Source organism: Anomaloglossus baeobatrachus, chromosome 7 (assembly GCF_048569485.1).
Source record: "Anomaloglossus baeobatrachus isolate aAnoBae1 chromosome 7, aAnoBae1.hap1, whole genome shotgun sequence".
Taxonomy (NCBI): Eukaryota; Metazoa; Chordata; class Amphibia; order Anura; family Aromobatidae; genus Anomaloglossus; species Anomaloglossus baeobatrachus.
Genome location: NC_134359.1, coordinates 128,893,958 through 128,914,835, shown reverse-complemented (window position 1 = coordinate 128,914,835; position 20,878 = coordinate 128,893,958). Strand labels below are relative to the sequence as shown.

Sequence of the window (20,878 nt, the reverse complement as noted above, 5' to 3'; positions counted from 1 at the left end):
GACTATTATCCATTACCCAATAAATAGATATAATCCACTTTAGTGTAAATGTGTGACTGAACAGGACAGATTAGAATGAATAATGCATGATTTGGGAGAACAAGCGATTCTCTAGCATCCAGCCAAACTGTTGCTATGTTTTCACTGGCTCTACTTTAGGCATCAGCATTATACTGATAAATATGGAAAAAAAAATATTTCACAAGTATAAATGTTAAGTATCAGGGAAAAGGCAGACTTATAATAGCTAAATAAGGTGCCAGACAGCAAAGCAAAAAAAATCCTACGCAGGAATTGTCCATAATTGAGCTTTTACACTGGAGGACCCTCGGCAGCCGTGGAGACAAATCAAATATTGCTGATAAACACAATGACCAGTGGAAAGACCGGACAACTGAATACAAAGGGCGAGAGGCTGCGGTTGCAAAACTCATGATTATTCCAATCCTTGAGTACGAGTAAATATTCAACAACGGTCTTGGCAAAGACATTGCATTTTTTCTGGTTTAGTTATAAAAGCTTCTAAAGAAGAAAAACAACATGCAAGTGAAGAGGAGGGCGGGGGGCGAGTGGTGGGCTTACTTAGCATATTCGTAGGGTTGCAGCTCAACAGTAGTCTGTGTAGAAGTAGCTGCTGCCTAATTCAGGCTGGATCTTTGAGATGAGAGCGATAGAACTCCTTCAGATATCTGCATCTTTATTTTGTTACTTCATTTTCTAGGCTTTTGAAGCCCTTAAATCAGTAACTGATTTGGGCAGAACGTCCATGTGTCAGCTGACATGCTTGTTTCCCATTATTTATATGGCGTCAACATATACAGAAGCTGTATGCACTTACAGTATTATATTAAAAATGCTATCCAATACAAATACATTATGGTATCTTAAAATAAATGATCTACAGGGCCGCTTCCCATTAATTTTGTGCTGCAGTATGCAGATGATGATACTTTCCACCAATAGGGGTGGCACAGTGGCTCAGTGGGTAGCACTGCAGTATTGCAGCGCTGGGGTCCTGGGTTCAAGTCACATCAAAGACAACATCTGCAAGGAGTTTGGATGTTCTCCCTGTGTTTGTGTGGGTTTCCTCCTGTTTTCTTCCAAACACATACTGATAGAGAATTTAGATTATGAGCCCCAATGGGGACAGTGATGATGGCACTGAATAAATGTTATTATTATTATCTTATTCACATAATGTTAACAGGTGTCACTTGCAGCCTCTTATCCTGATCAACATGTATATAGCTGGGGTTACCAGGAAAAATGGTGGCATGATAAATAATCTTTCTGCTAACAGTGATCTTATGGGTAAGGTCAGCTCTTTTTCCAAATCTATATAATAGAAATGGAAAGGAAAAAGAATAATATAGAAGCCTACTGGGCTACATATGTTATTTTAATATTCTTTTTCTGTAGCAACAGAAGAGCAAGGAAGAAGTACATAGTAAGGAGAGTCTTAGGACTTGTTGATGAATTCGCCTGCGCCCATATGCAATGTGGATAGTATACGGACAGAACTCTGACCAAGTGAATGTGTAGTTTCATGCACTTGTCCGATATAGTTTTTGATGCAGACTTGGCCACTAAATTCAAAGTTAGGTGGAACTGGGCCGGATGAGTTGGATAAGCATGCCTGACTAATTCATAATAACTTACACCAATGACGTGGGGACAGAACGGTATACCAGCCCTTAACTGGAGTAACATTTCTGGGGAAGGGGCACACAGCAGTTGAAATAGTGCCATATTGAGTAAGAGGCTTAATGAACTGGACACATCATATTGCAGCTCATGGATCATCAAGACTGAAATAAAAAAATGTCTTGGTGAACTGTGCTAAGAAAACATGAGCAAATGTACGCAGATATCTGTGCAGAGATGTCAATCATACAAAAAGATATCATATAGTGTCACGCAGAACTCGGTGCGGACTGCAGGGCAGCACGGCCACTAAGGTATTGTTGCACATGGACCCTCTGAACTGTAAAGTGCTGGAATATGTTGGCTCTCTATAAATAAAAAAATATTTTTATTAAAATGCAATTGCATATTCTAACAAAAGAAACTAAATCTTTCCCTTGTAACATTAGCAGGGAACCTGCGCTTTCAAGATACAATTATTAAAGCTAATGAGAGTGAAATGTCATTAAGACTTCGAGTCAAAAAACTCTACGCAATGGTTAAAGTCGGAAAACACTGATCGGTTTCCCAGACACAGTCTCCATCTATATCACTGCTCTGAAGCGTGGCACCGTCTGATGTTGGAGACGACAATAGCCATTTCATATTATCTCTACCTTTAATGCGAGATTTACAATGAAGTCATCTATTGCTTTCTGTTAGTGCTGAGATAAGGTAGACCACTTACATTACTGCATATTGATAATTTCACTGTTACTGACACACAATATTAAGGTCAGCAGTGGTCAAACAATCCCCCGGGTCCTCTATATAGTCACTAATATTTCATAGCACACGTGAGGAAGGCATGTTGGCCATTAGTAAAGATAGGACTCTTTAACTTATTGGTTACACGAGTTAGTAAAATGTCCATGAATTATCCAAGCCAATAACCAACAGCACAGTAACTGCTGGCTATGAAGATCAATACACCTCTTCTACGCAAATGGAATGCAAAAGAATTATCAATGACTTAATATATATGATATTTCCAGGGTTAATTACAAACAACAAGTAACACTTGTCACAAGAAACTTAGACGTATCTGACTCACCAGACACACATAAGTGATGATATCTGCCTACGTCCACAACATAACCCACCCACACAGGATCTACGAATCTGTCACATGTGCTAATTGTAAGTTCTCAATCCAAATTACACTTATGTATGTGATGTTTTTTATTTATTTAGGGCAAGCTAAATCAATGTTCAGTCACTTACCTGCAACAGACAGTCACTAATGTAATATTAAAAGCCTAATTTAAAGGGAATCTGGCACCCTTTTGCGTTTTCCGCATTATTAATATGGGCATAGAGATGGCATAAAGGTGAAATTAGCCATAACTGTATGTCTCCCGGATGAGGGGTTGTTTAGCAAAAATGCTCTTTTATAGCTTTAATTTTCCAGGCTATGGGGCGTGTGCTGCCCGAAAGAGAAGCCTGTCTCCTGGTCTTAATTATACAGGATTCTTCCTGCCTTCCTCTTTCCTAGAGTCCCTGTGATGTCAGGTGCATGGCCAGAAATCCAGGCCCTGCGCATTCTGCCTGCCGTCTCTCCCCTCCACTGGGAAGTAGCAGGGACTCCCCAGCACCTGCGCACAGTAAAATGGACGGCAGGCAGAATCCGCAGGCGAGAGGCACCTGACATCACAGGGACAGCAGGGTAGAGAAGGGCAGGAGGAATCGTGTATAATTAAGACTGGAGGCAGGCTTATCTTCCAGGCAGCACACGCCCCATAGCCTGGAAGATAGAAGATATGAAATAGTTTTTTTTTGCTAAACGACCCCTCATCCAGAAGGCGCTCAGGTACGGCTAATTTCACCTTTATGCCTCCTGTGTGCCTATATCAATAACTAAGAAAATGCAAAAGGATGACAAATTCCCTTTAAAGAGGGCCAGTCATGTACTTAAAAAAAATGAAACTCTTTAAAAATCCCCAAGCTCCCCTCACTCTCTCTTTTGCATTGTATTAACGCTGCAGACGCTGACAATCTTTGCTCGGCAGAATCTGAGGTTATAAATCAGCTGCCTAGTTGTGATTGGCAGCATCTGGGAGGGAGGGGTGAAAGTGCGCGCCCCAAAAAAGTCTCTAAAGAAACTCCCAGTTGCACTACAAGCAGAGATTTCACATATTGCGCTCCAACAGCAACAAATGTGAATATCTCTGCAATGGAGTGACGAAGCACAAAACAGGAAAAAGTGGCAGAATCAGGTGAGCTCAGAGATTCCTATCAGGTATTTAACTCAATTTTTGAGCAAATGACAGGCCCTTTTTAAAGAGTAACTCTAATTTTATTTTCATAAATCAATAGTAGATCTGGAAATAAGCAACTTTGTAGTATTTATTATGAGCTAAATTTAATTCTGTCTCCTCTTGGACTGATATTTTACTTTCAGCTCATGACTAACATCTGTATTCAGTGAAGACAGATTTTCCCATTACTGAGATAGGACCTTACAGTTGGTACCCAACAGTTATAGTCCTCCATAGAACTTTATGAGCACCAACTGCCATCTGCTATCTCAGTAAAGGGAAAGTCTGTATCCACTGAAGACTAATTTTACCCAAGAATTGAGAATTTTGAGACTGAAAAATCACTTCTGGAGGAAAAAGTTGTGGATCTCTGTAATAACATTTATTTCAAAGTGTCTTTCATTCATGTCTACTATGGATTTATGAAACAAAAAGTAAAATGACAGTTACCCATTAACTGTTCAGCTGTAACTATAAGATGATCTAAAATCCCACTTCCCATACTTACTGGGATCCAGGAAGCTAAGATAGGCCATTTCAAATAATAATGAGTTTCATGATCCAATTACAGACCGCCATGTACAGACTGGTTGCAGGTTTCCTGATCTCAACTCTACAGCCTCATATATGCCTACGGGACTACTGAAGCCAGTCTGAACATTGCAGCCTATATGTGGACTGTGAACACAGAGCTGTGAATTTATGGAGTTTATAGGCAGGCAGCTAACACTCTACAACACTTTCACATGGTTAGCAAAAATCCTGAAAAGTAGAAATCATGTCGAAAAATTTCTGATATGTGAGAGGGTTTAATCCAGGTGTGGAGACCCCACCAGTGGAACACAAAGCACTGAGTGCTGTGGCCCGTCATTCATGATTGTATTATTTGGCTATGGTATGGACCATAACCTTTCTCTGAGCCTATGCACTACATTGCTCAAAGGCAAGCAGTGAAAAAAGTAATTAGAGCTGAAGAGGTAGTGCTGATCAGGATGCTACTGCCCATTTTCTACAGTGATTGGTGGATGTATAGGAATGAAAAATCTATTGATAAAAATGATTATTTTTTTCATGTATTACTCTGAAGAGCTGCGGAGTATTAGAGAAAACATGGTTTGAAAAGCCAATAAACAGGAACGGGATGGAGAGAAACCGGCCAGGGGCCATGCTGGATTCTGCAGGGCTCTTCCTGTGGTCCCCAATGGCTTCTCTCCATCTCACTCAGCTGATTGACAGCTATCTCCCATGTCTATGCATAGGGAGAGATCTATCAATCAACTGAAGTGGGACATGGAGAAGTCGGCCAGGAGATACACTGGACTAGTCAGGTCTCTCCGTATGGTTTAGGCATGGGTTTTCAAACTATGTGTTCTCTGAAACGCAGAGGCGACCTTTCTCTAAAATGTAATGGCGTGTCATAGAAAGACATACCTGAATGCAACCACCCAGCCAGGCTTGGAATAATGCTGCATGAATCTAGTGACAGGTTCCCTTTAATTTCAAAATGCCTCTCCCCCAAAATCATTTGACAAGGGAAAATCTGGAGCCCCATTAATATTAGATGATTGAGTGTTCCTGTGAAAATTGGCAGATTTGGCTGACTTTTCTCTGGGGTATTTAGTTTATGCAGATGAACTGTTTATAAACTGATTAGCTGTGAATTCGTCATACGTGATATCATGCTTACCTGGATACACAGTTGGTTTGGGAAAAGCGGATATTGGTTCTAGAATGGAAAACATAAAAACATTTTGTTTTAGTTGCAGTTCAATCAGCTGAATGTGTTTGTCAACATTATATATGCACTATTTCATTTTGCACTGCATTTATGCTCCTGTTAGCTGTAGACGGCCTTCATAGATACCTTGCCGTAAACCACATTAGTCAGTTAATTTCAGATACAAGCACAAACCTCCCTCCGGATTCATTACATTTCATTTAATATGCAATGTCGATGCAGAGCATGTGTGCTAGAGATGAGTATTGATTAGGCGTTCAGTCCGTGAAGCGTGGTGAACACTCACTGCGGTGTCATCTTTAAATGGGATACGGCAATTATGATCTCATAGATACCAATAATTATACATAAGCGCTGATTCATCAGGGCAATTTACATCAGAATTATGGTAACTCGCCGTGTTGACTTTTGGCATTTTCACATCAGTATCTCCCTGCTATGCTGAGCTGGAGAGTGATGGGGCGCAGCATGGGCATGACACAACCGCTTATCCAATTTATGACTCACCGTGGCTTTCCTTATACCGGAAATCTTACTCCAGTCAGGGACTGGTATAAGATTTCTGACATGGCGCAAGCCACTTGTCAGATGCTCCTAATTCAAGAAGAGACACGCACCTCTTCATGAACCCCCACACATCCTCATCAAAACCAGCGAGAAGGTCACCGATCTTGATGAATCGGGGGTCATACTACCTTATTTAGTGCTAATACACAACGTCATTTCCCATGATTCTAAGTGTGATCTATTGGTTATACTTCTGGTGTTTATATATTTGCAATAAAAAGACCATATTCAATCGAAGTGTTCAAAGGATTGTGACGCAGAACATAGAAACATTTGCTCTACTCAGAGTAAAAATCCACGATTGATAAACCATTCTTCACTCAAAGGACAAGAGTCTTCATTTTCTGGATCTTCACAGTAAAATAACAGAGGGACTATGATGGAAATATCATTTCCAATGGAAAGATAATATTTTTCATATTTATATCCTACTAAAATATCCTGTAAGTTTTCTTTGGTATGGTATGCTATTGTATGTTCACTCAGAAATAATAAAATCCTAATTTTTAAAGGATCTCAGCGTTGTTCTGGTTGTCACTATTTACCCAAGATTAATGGGCAGTAGTCATATAATAGAATATGGCAATTTACAGTATTAATAGGATTTTTCCGATTTTATAATTAGTGTCACTGTTAGCCAATTGGCTATGTGTAAGTACCAATGGTTTAACCTAAGTCATAGCGGACAATGTTTTATTTTACATCACACATAGTAAAAGAAGGTTTAAAAAATCAGTTCTAATTGTAAAGATGGCTGGGCAGCAGCTGAAGTGCATCTCTTGGCAGGGGATGGTACAGTGAACATGGCTGAGAATTTAATGACGATACATGGATATTCTACATCTTTTTTCTGTTCATGATGATGTATTTTCTCATTCACATTGATACTGCACTAAACGTATGGCATAGAAACCTCACTGGTGGACTAGCTACGTGGAAGCTTTTAAACGTTTGCTTCAATATACAGGACTCCAGTGGACTGTAAAATTTTACGTTCAATGAAGAATACATTTCCAACTTAAAAGGTTTTCCAGAGAATCATAATCAGCCACCCTCCCCCATAATATCAGTCATAATACCCTACGGCATATTACTGTGCTGTACTTGATATCATGCTACATAATATAAGAGTTGATAAGGAACCATTTAGTGAAAGAAAACTTAGGCCCTGATTCATTAAAACTGGGGTTAAGTCTCTCAGTCTTAATGATGGGCGTGCAGGAATAGGATACACCAAATTAGAACACATGCCACTTAAAGAGGTTGGCCACTACTTTAACATTGATGGTCTATCTTTAGGATAGGCCATGAATGTCTTATTGGCCGGAGTCTGACACCCCGCACTGGCACCGATCAGCTATGCTCTGTACCGACGGCAGTAGCAGGTGGCCTGAAATGTTCGGTTCCGGAGATGCCCAGTCTTCTGATAGTGTACTGCACATCCACCTCCTATTGATTGAAATGGGAGACAGATGTGCAGTACTCGGCCGTGGCCACTATCAGAAGATGGGGCAGCTCCAGAACTGAGCATTTCGGGCCGCCTGCATTGAGAACAGCTGATCAACGGGGGTGTAGGGTGTCTGATCCCACCCGATCAGACATTGTTGATCTATCCACATGTCCAACCTCTTTAATGAATTTGGTGCATCTTACCAGTAGTGAGCACCTCCGTACACCTCATCAGAAATATTACTCCAGTCTCTGAACTAACATTTCTGATTTAAAGAATGGTGTTTTCCTGCCACTTTTGAAGAATTTGGACACGCATATCCACGCCTCAAAAAACCCTGATTCCTCTCCAGCGCAGTCCATTTTGCCAAAGATACCTGAAGCTTGCGTGAAAATGCCAAAGGATGTAACATTTGGTTACTTTGGAAAGTGTTTTATGCCAATTTTCTTTCATAAATGTTTTGATAAATTGAGGCGTAAGTGTATAAAACAGTGTACTCAACTAAGGAGCCAACTGGTATGCAAGGTGAATAGCACTAAAGTCAGCATGAGAGCCTTCTTAATTAGAGCAGGGATTGGGATTATTAACAGGCAAAAATAACTAATGAAGAATACAACAATTCATTAAGATTCTTATATAACACATTAAGGATGAAATTTGGGCCCTTGATAAAGCTCCATAAAGATACATCTCTAATATCAGAGTGCTCTTCTGCCCCATCGACCACTTCAATTAGCAGGTTGCTATATTATACATCACACTGCGATAATAGTACAGTAACCACCCAGTTCAAGTAATGGATCTTGGAATCCCAATCCTCTTACCCATGCAGTTTTCTAGGGGGATGTCATTAGCTATCCGAATGTCATCCACAGCAATCTCTCCTGATTGGCCCTTTCCAACAATTCCTTCGATGACAACCTGCAAGAAAATAAAAATGAAACAAATCAGCAAAGACACATACTTCATCATCTAAGTAATGTATTGCTAGGCTTGGGGACAGTGCTTTGTTATTATGAACTGTCGTGATAACCTCTACATAGGATAGTCATGCAGTCATAACCTAATCAATGTGTACATTCAAGATTAAAGAGCCTCTGTTTCCAATTGTCACAATACCAATTGTCTACACTAGTAAAGAAGATGTCTCATCAAAGTTTTTATATTCCTTATATATTGCAATTATCATATTATAAAGCTCTGTGTACTTTACAATTGTTTATTTTGCCTTTCTACCCAGTAAATTCTTCTCTTTTCTCTGTTCTATGTAAAAACAGGAAGACTCTTGTCCCTAAATTAATCATTCCCCTCTTCATCTCCTGACCCAGCTTCTCCCTCCTCCCCTGCCATTGACTTTTGCAGTGATGACTCATGACTAGTAGTGGGCGAGTGTGCTCGCCATTGCTCATTACTCGATCGAGCATTTGGTTGCGCCTAAGTGACTAGATTAATGAGCATAATGGAAGTCAATAGGAAACTCAAACATTTTCAAACGCAGATGCTCGAAGGCTTGATCGAGTAGAGTCGCTCATCACTACTCAAGACTCATGCATGGAAAATTGACTTCCTGTTTCTAAATAGAGCTGAGAAGGGTTAAGATAGTCTCATGATGTCATAGACCTATTGGTAAACAAAAGAATTAACTGTATAAAAGGGCAAAATGAGCCTTTGTAAATACACATTGAAATCTAATATGATGATTGTAATAGGAGGATAAAAACTTTCATGGGAGTCCTACTTTAAAAAGATCTAATGAGACTGGTGTACTTACTGTGAAAATAATAAAAAATTATGCAGTTTATTTTAAAAAAAAAAATCTGATAACAGTTACCCCATTAATTATATAAATTTCAAAGGATTACATGTATTTTGAGCTATACTAAAATTCAATACATGGCCCAAACTATACCACATGACTTGGCAATACTCATTGCTAAGTGTTATGTCTACTGTTTCACATTTTAGTAAACCATCAGTATAATGTCCATTTATCTCTTTTTACAAAACGTCAGATAGTGAAGGGATGGAGTGAATGGACGCATTGAATCCCTGCTTTTAATGTCAACAAATATTCTCTACCTGTTTGCATTTAACTTAGACAAAACAGATTGTACCGGACAGCTCTCCACCTCCCGACACGCTACGACTTGGCTCACAGTCAACATACTGGCTGTTTTGTTAAATATAATTCTACAGGGACAGCGCTATGTACATAATTTATACTCCGGATTCATTTTTGAGTATGTGTTCAGTACAGCCGTGTTGCTACTGGCTACCAAGAAAAGCACAAGGAAGCCTGCTGCTGCACATTAGCTGCAGGTCCCTCTGACTGAGGACTCAACAATTAGAATTTAAAATGCAATTTCTTTCCAGCACCGCGGCACTTCCTCACTCACAGCTGATTAATACAGTTGCTTACCTCTTCAATAATCAATGCAATCATGCCTGTCTTTAAAGTAACAGCACCGGGAAAAATGACAGCTTAGCCTTTTAATGGCAAATTAGAAGAAATGCTTTCAACTCTGAACTCTGCCCTTTTCTTAAAGGGTCGTTAGCATATACATGGAAATAATTATTTAATTAGATGTCAAATATGGCTGCCTAACATTTCCTTCTGCAATTCTTCTCTCTACAGCAAATCAAAAAAAAAATATTGTTGCCTGCAGCTCATATTAGACTAAATTAAAAATGAAATTAATGCAATTGTGGTGGCATATAGTGACATTTCATATTCCTTTATTTACACACACCAATCTGGCAGATGAATGAAAAATTCATATCTTGAAATTGTCATCTGAACAAGAAATTAGTGCTAATAGGAAAATGAAAAAAAAAAATTCTTCCTCGATGGAGGATGTTATAAAGCGTGCACCAAACCGCATGTATCTAGTTAACAATATATTTTCTCAGCTACTTATAGATACAGTCATGTGTCACATCTAGGCACATTGTATACCGGCTTTCCACCTTATTATCACCTGCTAAATCACTCATATGGATCAAACGTTATTCAACTGTGTACGTGCGACTATGATCAGGACATACGCAGGAAGTCATTGACATATATAACTTTGCAGATTGTACCTTACATACTTCACAGCGTTTCTGCTTCCCGTTTTATCCATAGATGTGTTAATTTCTACAATAATTAGCAGTAACTCCCTCTACATTTCTGCCACATAATTTGCATCAATTATATTTGCTGAACTTCATTCAACCATGTAAAAGCTTCACAGATAAGGCTCTGAGCATACTGCTGACTGCAGTCTCAGCAGGCTCCCCTTAAAGGAGACCTGTCACCAGGTCAAAAGTGTTTAGCTTTTACTCTTATTTTATCCACACTGGTTCGCTGAGTATTCTGTTTTTTATTTTTTTTAAATCTGTCATACGGTTACAGAGATATGGGCCTTTTATTTTGTGCTCCTATTTATAGTCTTTTGCTAAGGGGGTGTGGCTCATAGGTAATTATGCAAAGCAACCTAAAGATACGCCCCCTGAGAAAAGTCACACCCCCAGAGAAAAGCTTAAAATCCATATAAATTAGCACTAAATAAAAAAGCTTGTATCTCTGGAAGCATATGATGAAATAAAACAAAAACAAAAACAGAATAATCAGGAGACTAGTGGGAATAAAATAAGAATAAAAACTGGACACTTTTGACTTGATGATTCCATCCCTTGTACTAGTCATACATGGCATATACTACAGTATATATACAGACATATGTTTTTTCAAACTTTTGATAATGTTAGTAGAAAGACAATAGTTTGGACAAGTATCCAATGTTTACTTTTACAAACTGTACATAGTTCACATGAAGATTACTAACTTTTCGGACAAGTGCACACGGTGTCTGTAAGACGCCAGCATATCCACAGTTTTTGAAAGAGAAGACACTCTAGGAGAATGTTGGCATTGTTTTTCCTAAGGCGTCCTCTTTGCTGTCATTTTTGTTGTTAATGTTTATTGAGAGATTTTTTAGTCGAGTTCCAGGCGGAAAAAGCCACGTGTGCACATACCCTTAGTGGTAATGAGTTATCCTGCACTAAACGTATTGTGACTCAGTGTACATCTGGGCTGTATTCATTGGAAGTGACTATTTGATGACACACTGGAAAGACAAGATACATGAAAAGTTGTGGCCAGTGTTTCGTCCGGCATACTGTAAATTTAGAAAATGCATGTCTTTTGATGATGAGTACATTGCTACGCCTACACAACTCTCCCTTCCCAGATGAAAACAGAGCAGAGAAGGTCCCCAAAGAGCGCAGTAAAAATTCTCTATATGGAAAAGCAATTCATTCATGTGCCTGCAGAATGTACCGTGTCCTGTAATTGTACACAAGGCTACAGAGAACTTAGGGAGAGAATAACCTGAATATTGTTATTACAAATATTAAGGAATGTGCAGAATTTACCCATAGGGGCTGTGTCACTGATTTTTGTATAATTGATAATCTTAAGCAAAGGTGTCAAACTCAAAGCCCGTTGCCCAAATTTGGCCGGCCACATTGTTTTATATGGCCCACAAGCTGACTTGCCACTAAAAATTGGGTGTTTTTCTCTGCCGTCCTTAGCATCAGGCAGCAAAAAGCACAGTCCATGATATTTTTAAAAATGTTCTGCCAGTTTGTACTCTGTATGCCCTAAGAGGCTTCCATGAGCTGTACAAGCAGTAGATGCTAGAATGTATGGGCTCCTGGTAGGTGTGACATCATTTCCATCGCATGTTGTTGGAGTCACTTCCAGTCCGGAGCACAGCGCACCATTCGACGGAGTGGCTAGGTCTTATTCACTGTATCAGTGAGAAGCTGCAGGTGAAAAAGGGAGGTGAGATTTGGGTGGTCTATACTGCTGTGGGTATATCTGTGGTGGGATTTGGGGGGTTATAATACAGGAAGATGCCCTTGTTATGACTTGTAGGGTCCCTAATGTAGGAGAACGCTTGTCGTGAGTTTTTGGGTGTATAATACTGGGTTGATGCCTTTGGTGGAAATTTAAGGGTCTGATTTGCTGTGAGGATACTTGTGCTGGGATTTGGGGAGTGTGTGCAATGCTTTAGGGATGACTGTTGTGGGAGTTGGGGGGGGTATACCATGCTGGCAGGACTTCTGTGGTGAGATTTTGGGAGAATTGAGATGTTGCAGGGATCCCTGTCATTCAATTTTGGGGAAGTACAATGCTGTGTGCAAGGCAGGAAAAATGCTTTTGATGGGATTTGAGGCGGTGTATGATCCTGGAGAGACACAAGTGGTCACATATTAGTGGGGCTGCGATGCTTGAGGGTGACTGGGATAGAATTTTTTGGGGTGTATAATACTGGTATGCCTGTGGTTAGATTTGCGGGATGTGCAATGCTGGGGGAAGCATGCAGTGTGATTTTGGGGGTTTACAATGCTGTGTGGATTCCTATGGTGGGATATGGGGTGTGCAATGCTGATGGAGAAGCTTGTGGTGGGATGACTGCACCTTTAGCCCTATAAACCAGGGACAGGATCCTTAGCCCTACAACCCAGGGACAGCTCCCTTAGTCCTACAGCTCTTGGATAGCCCTATTACCTTAGCCCTAGTACTCAGGGACAGCTCTCATAAAGTCCTACTAGCCAGGGACAGCTCTTGTATTGCCCTAGTACCCAAGGACAGCAGTCTTATAGCCATACTATCCAGTGACAGCTGTCTTATAAACCTACTACCCAGGGGACAACTGTTGCATAGCCCTACTACCCAAGGACAGCTCTTGTATAGCCTTACTACCCAGGGACAGCTCTTGTATAGCCCTAGTATCCAGAGAAATCTGGATATAGTCCTCTACCCAGGGACAACTGTTGTATAGCCCTATTACCTAGGGACAGCTCTTGTATAGCCCTAGCACCCAGGGACAGCTTTCTTATAGTCATTCTACTCAGGATCAAGCTTTCTTATAGCCGTACTACTCAGAGAAAGTTCTCGTTTAGCCCTTTTACCCCTTGACAGACCTTGTACAGCCTTAAAATCCAGGGACAGCTCTTGTATAGCCCTTCTACCCAGGGATAGTTCTCTTATAGCCCTTGTTCAGTTTGTGGATTGCAGTCCATGCTCATACCGTATTACCTGGAGATCTCCATGAGCCCTTACAATTACAAGCGGCCCTTTGAAGGGAACTATAATGCTAATGTGGCCCTTCATGAAAATGAGTTTGACACCCCAGTCTTCAAGGGAAGCTCATGTACAAAAATGCTATTAACCTGCAGATATGTAGTTATTCTGCAGGTTAATAGCATTCTGACGCTCTCGGCAGCTGCACGTAGTGGCCAGCTCCCAGGAGCAAACAAATTTTATTACTCCTGGCAGCCTCAGGCTTTTATTCAAAGAGTTGTGGTCAGGGTTGCTTCAGTCACAGCTCTGTATCTATTGAGAGTTGGCTGTAACTGTGTCACCAGAATTGACTGACAACCGGCTCTGTATGGGTGAACTGAGGAGCCGTTGTGAGGGGGTGCCAAGGTGTAGTTACAGCCGCTGCTCACTATGTACTGAGTGGTGACTGAAACTGATTTGGCCATGCATCTATGACTGAAAGCCTGAGGCTGCCGAGCAGAATAGAGATCATTTCCCCCAGCAGCGAGGCTCTCTGTTCAGCAGCCACCTGACTTCAGATCACTATTAACCTGCAGATTAGCCAATATCTGCAGATTAATAGCACTATTTTACATGAGAGGTTCCCTTTAATCAAGTGGTTATGCTTGTAAATAAGTATATTCAGATTTAGGCATGCATTTTGGGAAAACGTAAACAGGCTATATATTGTTTCTTTTTAGAGGTTTGACTGGTCATTGTTGTCACTACTCTCAGATCTTGCACATATAATAAACACATGGGGCCGGATTCATCAAGCCCAGTGTTGTTATGCTGAAGTCAGATGCTCTTGATTCAAGTAAAGGTGTATGTCTCTTCATGAATAAGGAATGTTGGATGAGTAGCATATATCTCCGAGTGCACCTCCAAACAAATCCTACTATAGTCCCTGCTGGAGTAAGATTTGTGGCATAGCAGACTCCACTGCTCGTAATAAGTTTGTCGAGCAGCGGTCATCAAGCCCTATCCCGTTTCAGCTCTACCCTCTTGGTCAGAGCTTGGCAAAAATGTTGTAAAATGTAAAAAGTTGCAGAACTTTAGTGCAGCCTCGAGTTCTGCCAAAATGATGTGACTTTTCAAAGAATTTTACACCAGAATACTGGTCTAAAAGCTTTGATGGATCGGATCCATGGTTTTTAGGATATCCAGTATATTTAAGGCCTCTTTCACACGTACGTGCCTCCGGTAGGTGTTTGGCAGTTTTCTCACGTACATCTGTACGTGTCTCTGGTACGTGAGAAAACTGCCAAACACATACCGGAGACACGTACACACGTAAACCTAGGTATTCCTATGGTTTTGGACACATGTAAGTATTTGCGCACGGAACATGTGTCCATTCCGTACTTACGTGTGTCCGTGTGTTTCTCACGTCGACATGTCTGTTTTCTCTCCGGCATCACGGGTGTCACACGGAATGCAAACGGGTCAAATGTAACACACACGGACCACACAGATGTGTTCCGTGTCACACGCACCAGAAAGAAGACATGTATCTGTGAGAAAAAAAAACAAAACTTTACTCACCTTCTCCAGCCCTCCTGTCTCTGCCGCTGCTGTCACTTGCTGCCGACCGCCGCTCATTATGATAATTGAATATTCACTTCACTGCGTCCGGAAGCAGCAGCAGTGGGGAGTCGGCAGGACGGAGACCGAAGTTCAGCACCACAGACAGCGACGGCAGGGACAGGTGAGCAGAAAGTTCCCGTTCTCTGTGTGTCATCATGGATAACACACGAAGAACACACGTGTGCCATACACACAGCACACCGAGGGCAATACGCACCTTTGACATGTCCGTGAAACACGTACGTGATTTTCACGGACGTGTAAAAGAGGCCTAAGTATACGGCAATATGTGTAGGCTATTGTCTTAAATATAATGGCATGTCTGACTGTTTGCTCTAGCCTACAATTGTCGCACATACATTTGTTTTCATAATCTCTCACCCCAGATATATATATATATATATATATATATATATATAAAACCAGTATTTTCCCATTCCACATGAAGTAGCGGAAGTAGTTTAGCAGTTCCTCGCATTGACTTTGTGACATGAGTGGCACCCAGTAGACTATAAACATTTTTCAGAAAAAAAGTGAGAAGAATACTCGAAAGCTCCTGCTACACATAAGCATCATCTAAAAAATCATCTCTTGTAACACATTGGATAATATTCATGTACTCTTCAAAGATTGCCTTTCTTCAACTTACAGTGTCTGTTTGTGCCAAGGTGTCATCTCTATTAGATTACAATCACACTTGGAACAGAGAGCTGATACCTACATGTCGAAGCTACGGGGAGTGGAGAACACTTTTTTTCTGAGCAAGACAAGACTTTAACATTCTGCCGAATACATCAAAAGCCTAATGCCATCCACAAAGACCCAAATGCTGCTATAGATCAGTGCTTTCTGAATAACAAGCAGCGTACCATTTAGTTGCTATAACAACAGGAGAAACAGAATGAAAACAACTCTGCTTAACTGAAGCCTCCGATGGGAGCCATCCAGATTCTCCTGTAATATTAAAATAAACACTATAAATCCTCTTAATACAAATCTCTTATTGCATATCTGCCAGAACTGTCCCTTTAATTCAAATCTCCTGGAAGTTGGATTGTCTCCTAGAGCCCGCTGACAATTTATTAACCTCATGATATATGCACACTGCCGAGCACCAGGACTTGCAAAATCTGTCTAATGGCGCCGGGAACAAATTTAGGGCTCTTTGTAATGAAGAACGCTTTGATATCTCCAGGTGACACATGAACTAATTGCTGTGATGATGAGGGGCACAATTGGGAAAAAAGATGTATAAAGAACCACAACATTTGTTAAGACAAACCAACAAATTAAAGCTTTCTTTCTTTGTAAGAAGCTTGGGAAAGCTTATGTAGATTTACTGTATAATGGCTGATAACAGTAAGCTGAAATTCCGAATTAGCTCAGCCCCTAAAAGCTGATCTTGGAGGATGGGAAAGTCAGAATAGAACAATATGTTGCATCTTAGATGCCTAAAACATGCAGGAGTATAAGAAGTTATCCAATACCTGACACAGAATATCCATTGGGAATCAATCAATATTCCCATCTCCAGAGCCATGAGTAGTTCAGAGACTATAGGTGCACTGTATAAAACCACTGGCTGTATAATCCCTGCTAGGTATGATTCACGCTAATACACTGCAGTGTTTCAGGGAAAACCATACTCTTAATAGCCGCCAAGGACCGAGCCATGATGTAGACCAGTCATACAGGCAAGTGCCCGGCAGCTTCTCCCCACCCGCTGACAGTGACTGATGGTCTCTACCTACATGCGAGTATATACCTGTCAGTCCAGGGCAGCGGGCATGGAGAAGAACCTATCCAACCAGTTGATAGCCTGGATCTGTTCCTGGTGACTATTAAAGGGGACCAACCACTAGGATTTTCATATATAAACTAAACCAAGTGCTATACTGGCGCTATCATGCTGATTCTACACATATCTTTACTTGTCAGACTGGATGTATACTTTCTGAAATACAGGCAAGTCAAGTTTGTGAAATGCACTGTTATTTGATTTGATTTCTCCCCTGTAATAACTGAGACAGGGGGAAGAAGGACAGGCAGGCAGACAGGGGCGGGAATAACTAGCAAAACCTAACCCAGCTACTAGATATTCTGTAGCTGCTATTACTCAAATAACAGTGCATCTCACAAACTTGCCTATATTTCAGAAACTATACATCCGATCTCACAAGTAAAGATATGTTTAGAATCACCTGATAGCGCCAGTATAGCACTGGCTTTAGTTTATATATGAAAATCCTGGTAGTTGGTCCTCTTTAAGAGTATGTCTTTCTCTGGAAAGCGTTTAAGAGTCATACAGGCATGACTGGGATAATAAAGCCAGTGGCTGGTATAGGCGACCCTCATTTTGGGCAGCAGGTATCAGCTATCAGGTTCCCTTTAAGATGTGATGAAATGTTTAGACTCCCAACAATCATTTACTTTTGTACCTGGTAATCTCCCTCATAGCTTGTCAGTAGGATTCTACCATCTTTCCATTCACTGCCCGGTTCTTCTCTTATTTTCCACAGTAAACTGTTCTCCTGGCTTGAGTTTCGGAGCACTCGTAATGTGGCACCACTAGTTCCCGATGCTCTATAACGGAATACCAAGCAAAAGGCACATCGGGGCTGATGCATTCGGGGGCTAAGTAACCGGGCGTGCTGGCCCTCTCTTCTTCCACTGCTGGGCAGTCTTAGATAATTCTTACTGTTGGCTAAAAACAAAAAAGAAAAACAATGCTAGTATTAGTGGTTTAAAACAAATCTGCATTTATAACCAAAACCAACATCTTTGCTTCCAGTTTCTATGTTGTGGCCGTCATCACAGACTGGAGCAGATACTGTAGCCCAATGTTAGCCATATTTATACTATTTAGTACATATATTTGCAGTAACCGCTGTTCTAATATCAAAGTATCGGTATCATTAGTCATGTTGTATCTATGTATCCTGTTTCTGTTTCAAATATTGTGGATGTCACAATGTTAAACTAACAAAGAAGCTGCATTTATCTAACTGTAGGTGAATCCTGGTCTAAACATTGAGAAATCTCTGGTCTTTCCTGCTCAGAGAAGTTAGAACAGCTGTTTCTCCCTCCTAAGCCGCTGTTGTCTTTCTTCAAAGAGCAAGACCACCCTGAACTGTGAGCATCTCAAACCCCTTTTCTTGTGTCTGGCTTCTAAAAATAAAGGTTGGAAGTAAAAAGTTTCTCCAACAGTAAAATGTATTTCAAGAAAAACCTGTAGTCAGCACAATAAGCAACAAAATCGTAAGTATTGATGAACACTTGTTATCATAAATCAGCTTATCTTAGACATAAGGACGATGCTGATCAGCAGGAAACCGTAGAGTAATAGAATGATAAAGAAGAACATAGATGGGGAAAAGGAGGTGGGTTTGGACAGATCGATACAAATAGATGAAAATGTACACTTTATTTCAAACATTTATATGATGTAGAAATAGTGATAATGATACTGATGATTAATGCGTTGCACGCATGTTGAACATTCTTAAAGGGATCCTATCAGGTCCCCTATGCCCTCCAGCCCAGCAGCATTGATACCTGTATGCCTAAATTTCCTCCCTAACCAGCCCTGTATAACGCTATTCACTAATATGAATGTTTAAAAAAACTACTTACAGTTTAACCCTCACTTTCCTATACTATTTAGGCCTGTGACTAGTCACAGGGGCATTAGTTCCCCAGACTAGTAGGCCCTTTTTCCATGTTAGCACGCCCCTGTAGGCGTGATAACATTATTTCCATGAGCCAGCGACACTGCAAGCTCCTGGAAATTTGCGCATGCGTGCAGCTCCTTTCGGCCATGCCAGTGTGCCTTTGAAACTGGCTGTACGCTTCCCGGCATCATTAGGCACACTGTACATAACCGAAAGTTCAGAAGATGTGTTAGTGAGGTGTCTTCTGAACAACCGGTCATGTGCAGTGCCCTAATGGAGCTGGTAACCGTACAGTCAGCTTCATAGGCGCACTGGTGCGGGCAATAAATGAGCCATGCGCATGCGTGAGCTTTCCATGAACTGGGTTGGAGGGCACAGGAGACCTCATAGGTTCCATTTAATTATGATGAAATACCAATAAGTAAGACCACAGATGCATCATGCCAAACATTGTATACAACACAAACTAGTGACAGAGAACTGTGTAAATGACATTATCGTTCTTTCATTTTTAGACTTTCAACAAGTAATTGTGGAATGAAAGAGGTGTGTCCTATCCACCCGAAAGTCACAAGCTCTCAGTATCAGTGTTGTGTGCACCCTGCTTTGTTGTAGACACACAGATATCTCCTCTGTCCAATGTCAGATGTGACCACTGTGGGAATTCTTGGTCCTAAAGCATGAAAGGCATTAACAAGGCCTGTGACAAATCTTTCTTTACAGAGAGTTTTGATGCATGAGAGAAGCTTCTGTAAAGAGCCAGGAACACTAAAGGCTTTCTGTTCATATGCAATGATATCCTATATTCAATATTTTTAACATGGCTGCAAAGAAAAAAGGGAACTACAAAGAACAACACAATGTTCAATCAGCAGCACTGTAACCTTAGCATTATGGCTCCTCATAGTAATACAGTACAGGACAGAAAAACTATTCCTTTCGGGTAACATCAGAAACATAACAGAACCTTTTCTACCCAATTATATTGTCTACAGAAAAATAAAAAAAAATACATAAATTTAAAGGGAACCTGTCATGTAAATAAAACCCCTGCAATTCTGGAAATAATCTGCAGGTTAATTGCATTCTGAAGCTGCCCAGTATCCCCAAAATGAGAGCTCGATGCCGGGTGTAAATTAACTTTATTCCTCAGGCTTCAGCCATAGAGATCGGCTATGACTGAAGCCATGCTGTCCCACACCTATGACTTTAAAAAAGGACCAACCACCTGGATTTATATATATATATATATATATATATATATATATATATATATATATATATATATATATATAAATTAAAGCCAGTGCTATACTGGTGCTATCATGCTGATTCTATACATACCTTTAGTTGTGACATCGGATGTATACTCTCTGAAATACAGGCAAGTGAGGTTTGTGAGATGCACTGTTATTTGATGAGAGTTGCAAAAAAATATCTAATAAGTGGGTCAGGTTTTGCTAGTTATTCCCTCCCTTGTCAGCCTGCCTGTCCTTGTTCTCCTGTCTGTGTGTGTGTGTGTGGGGGAGGGGAGGGGGTGGGGGCAGGAAGGCACACAGAGATGGGAATAACTAGCAAAAAACGACCCACCTATTAGATATTCCATTGCACTTCTTATCAAATAACAGTGCATTTCATAATATTTACTTGCCTATATGTCAGAAAGTAAACATCCGATCTCTCAACTAAAGGTATGTATAGAATCGCATGATAACACCAGTATAGCACTGGCCTTAGTTTATATATGAAAATCCTGGTGGTTGGTCCTCTTTAAGCTCGAGGCTGCCAGGAGGAACAAGGTTAATTTCCTCCCAGCAGCGGACACCAAAT

The 20,878-nt window shown here is 40.7% G+C and overlaps 1 protein-coding gene across 2 annotated transcripts in view; it reads right to left on the bottom strand.

Annotated features, from left to right (window-relative positions):
• Window positions 1-20,878, bottom strand: part of NRP2 (neuropilin 2) — a 185,771-nt gene that overhangs the window by 25,449 nt on the left and 139,444 nt on the right. For both annotated transcript variants that reach the window (XM_075317693.1, XM_075317694.1), the window contains exons 13-15: window positions 17,816-18,081; window positions 8,521-8,617; window positions 5,629-5,667 (exon numbers count right to left, since the gene is read on the bottom strand). In XM_075317693.1, coding sequence (XP_075173808.1) covers window positions 5,629-5,667; window positions 8,521-8,617; window positions 17,816-18,081 — 402 coding nt within the window. The remainder of the gene's footprint in view (window positions 1-5,628; window positions 5,668-8,520; window positions 8,618-17,815; window positions 18,082-20,878) is intronic.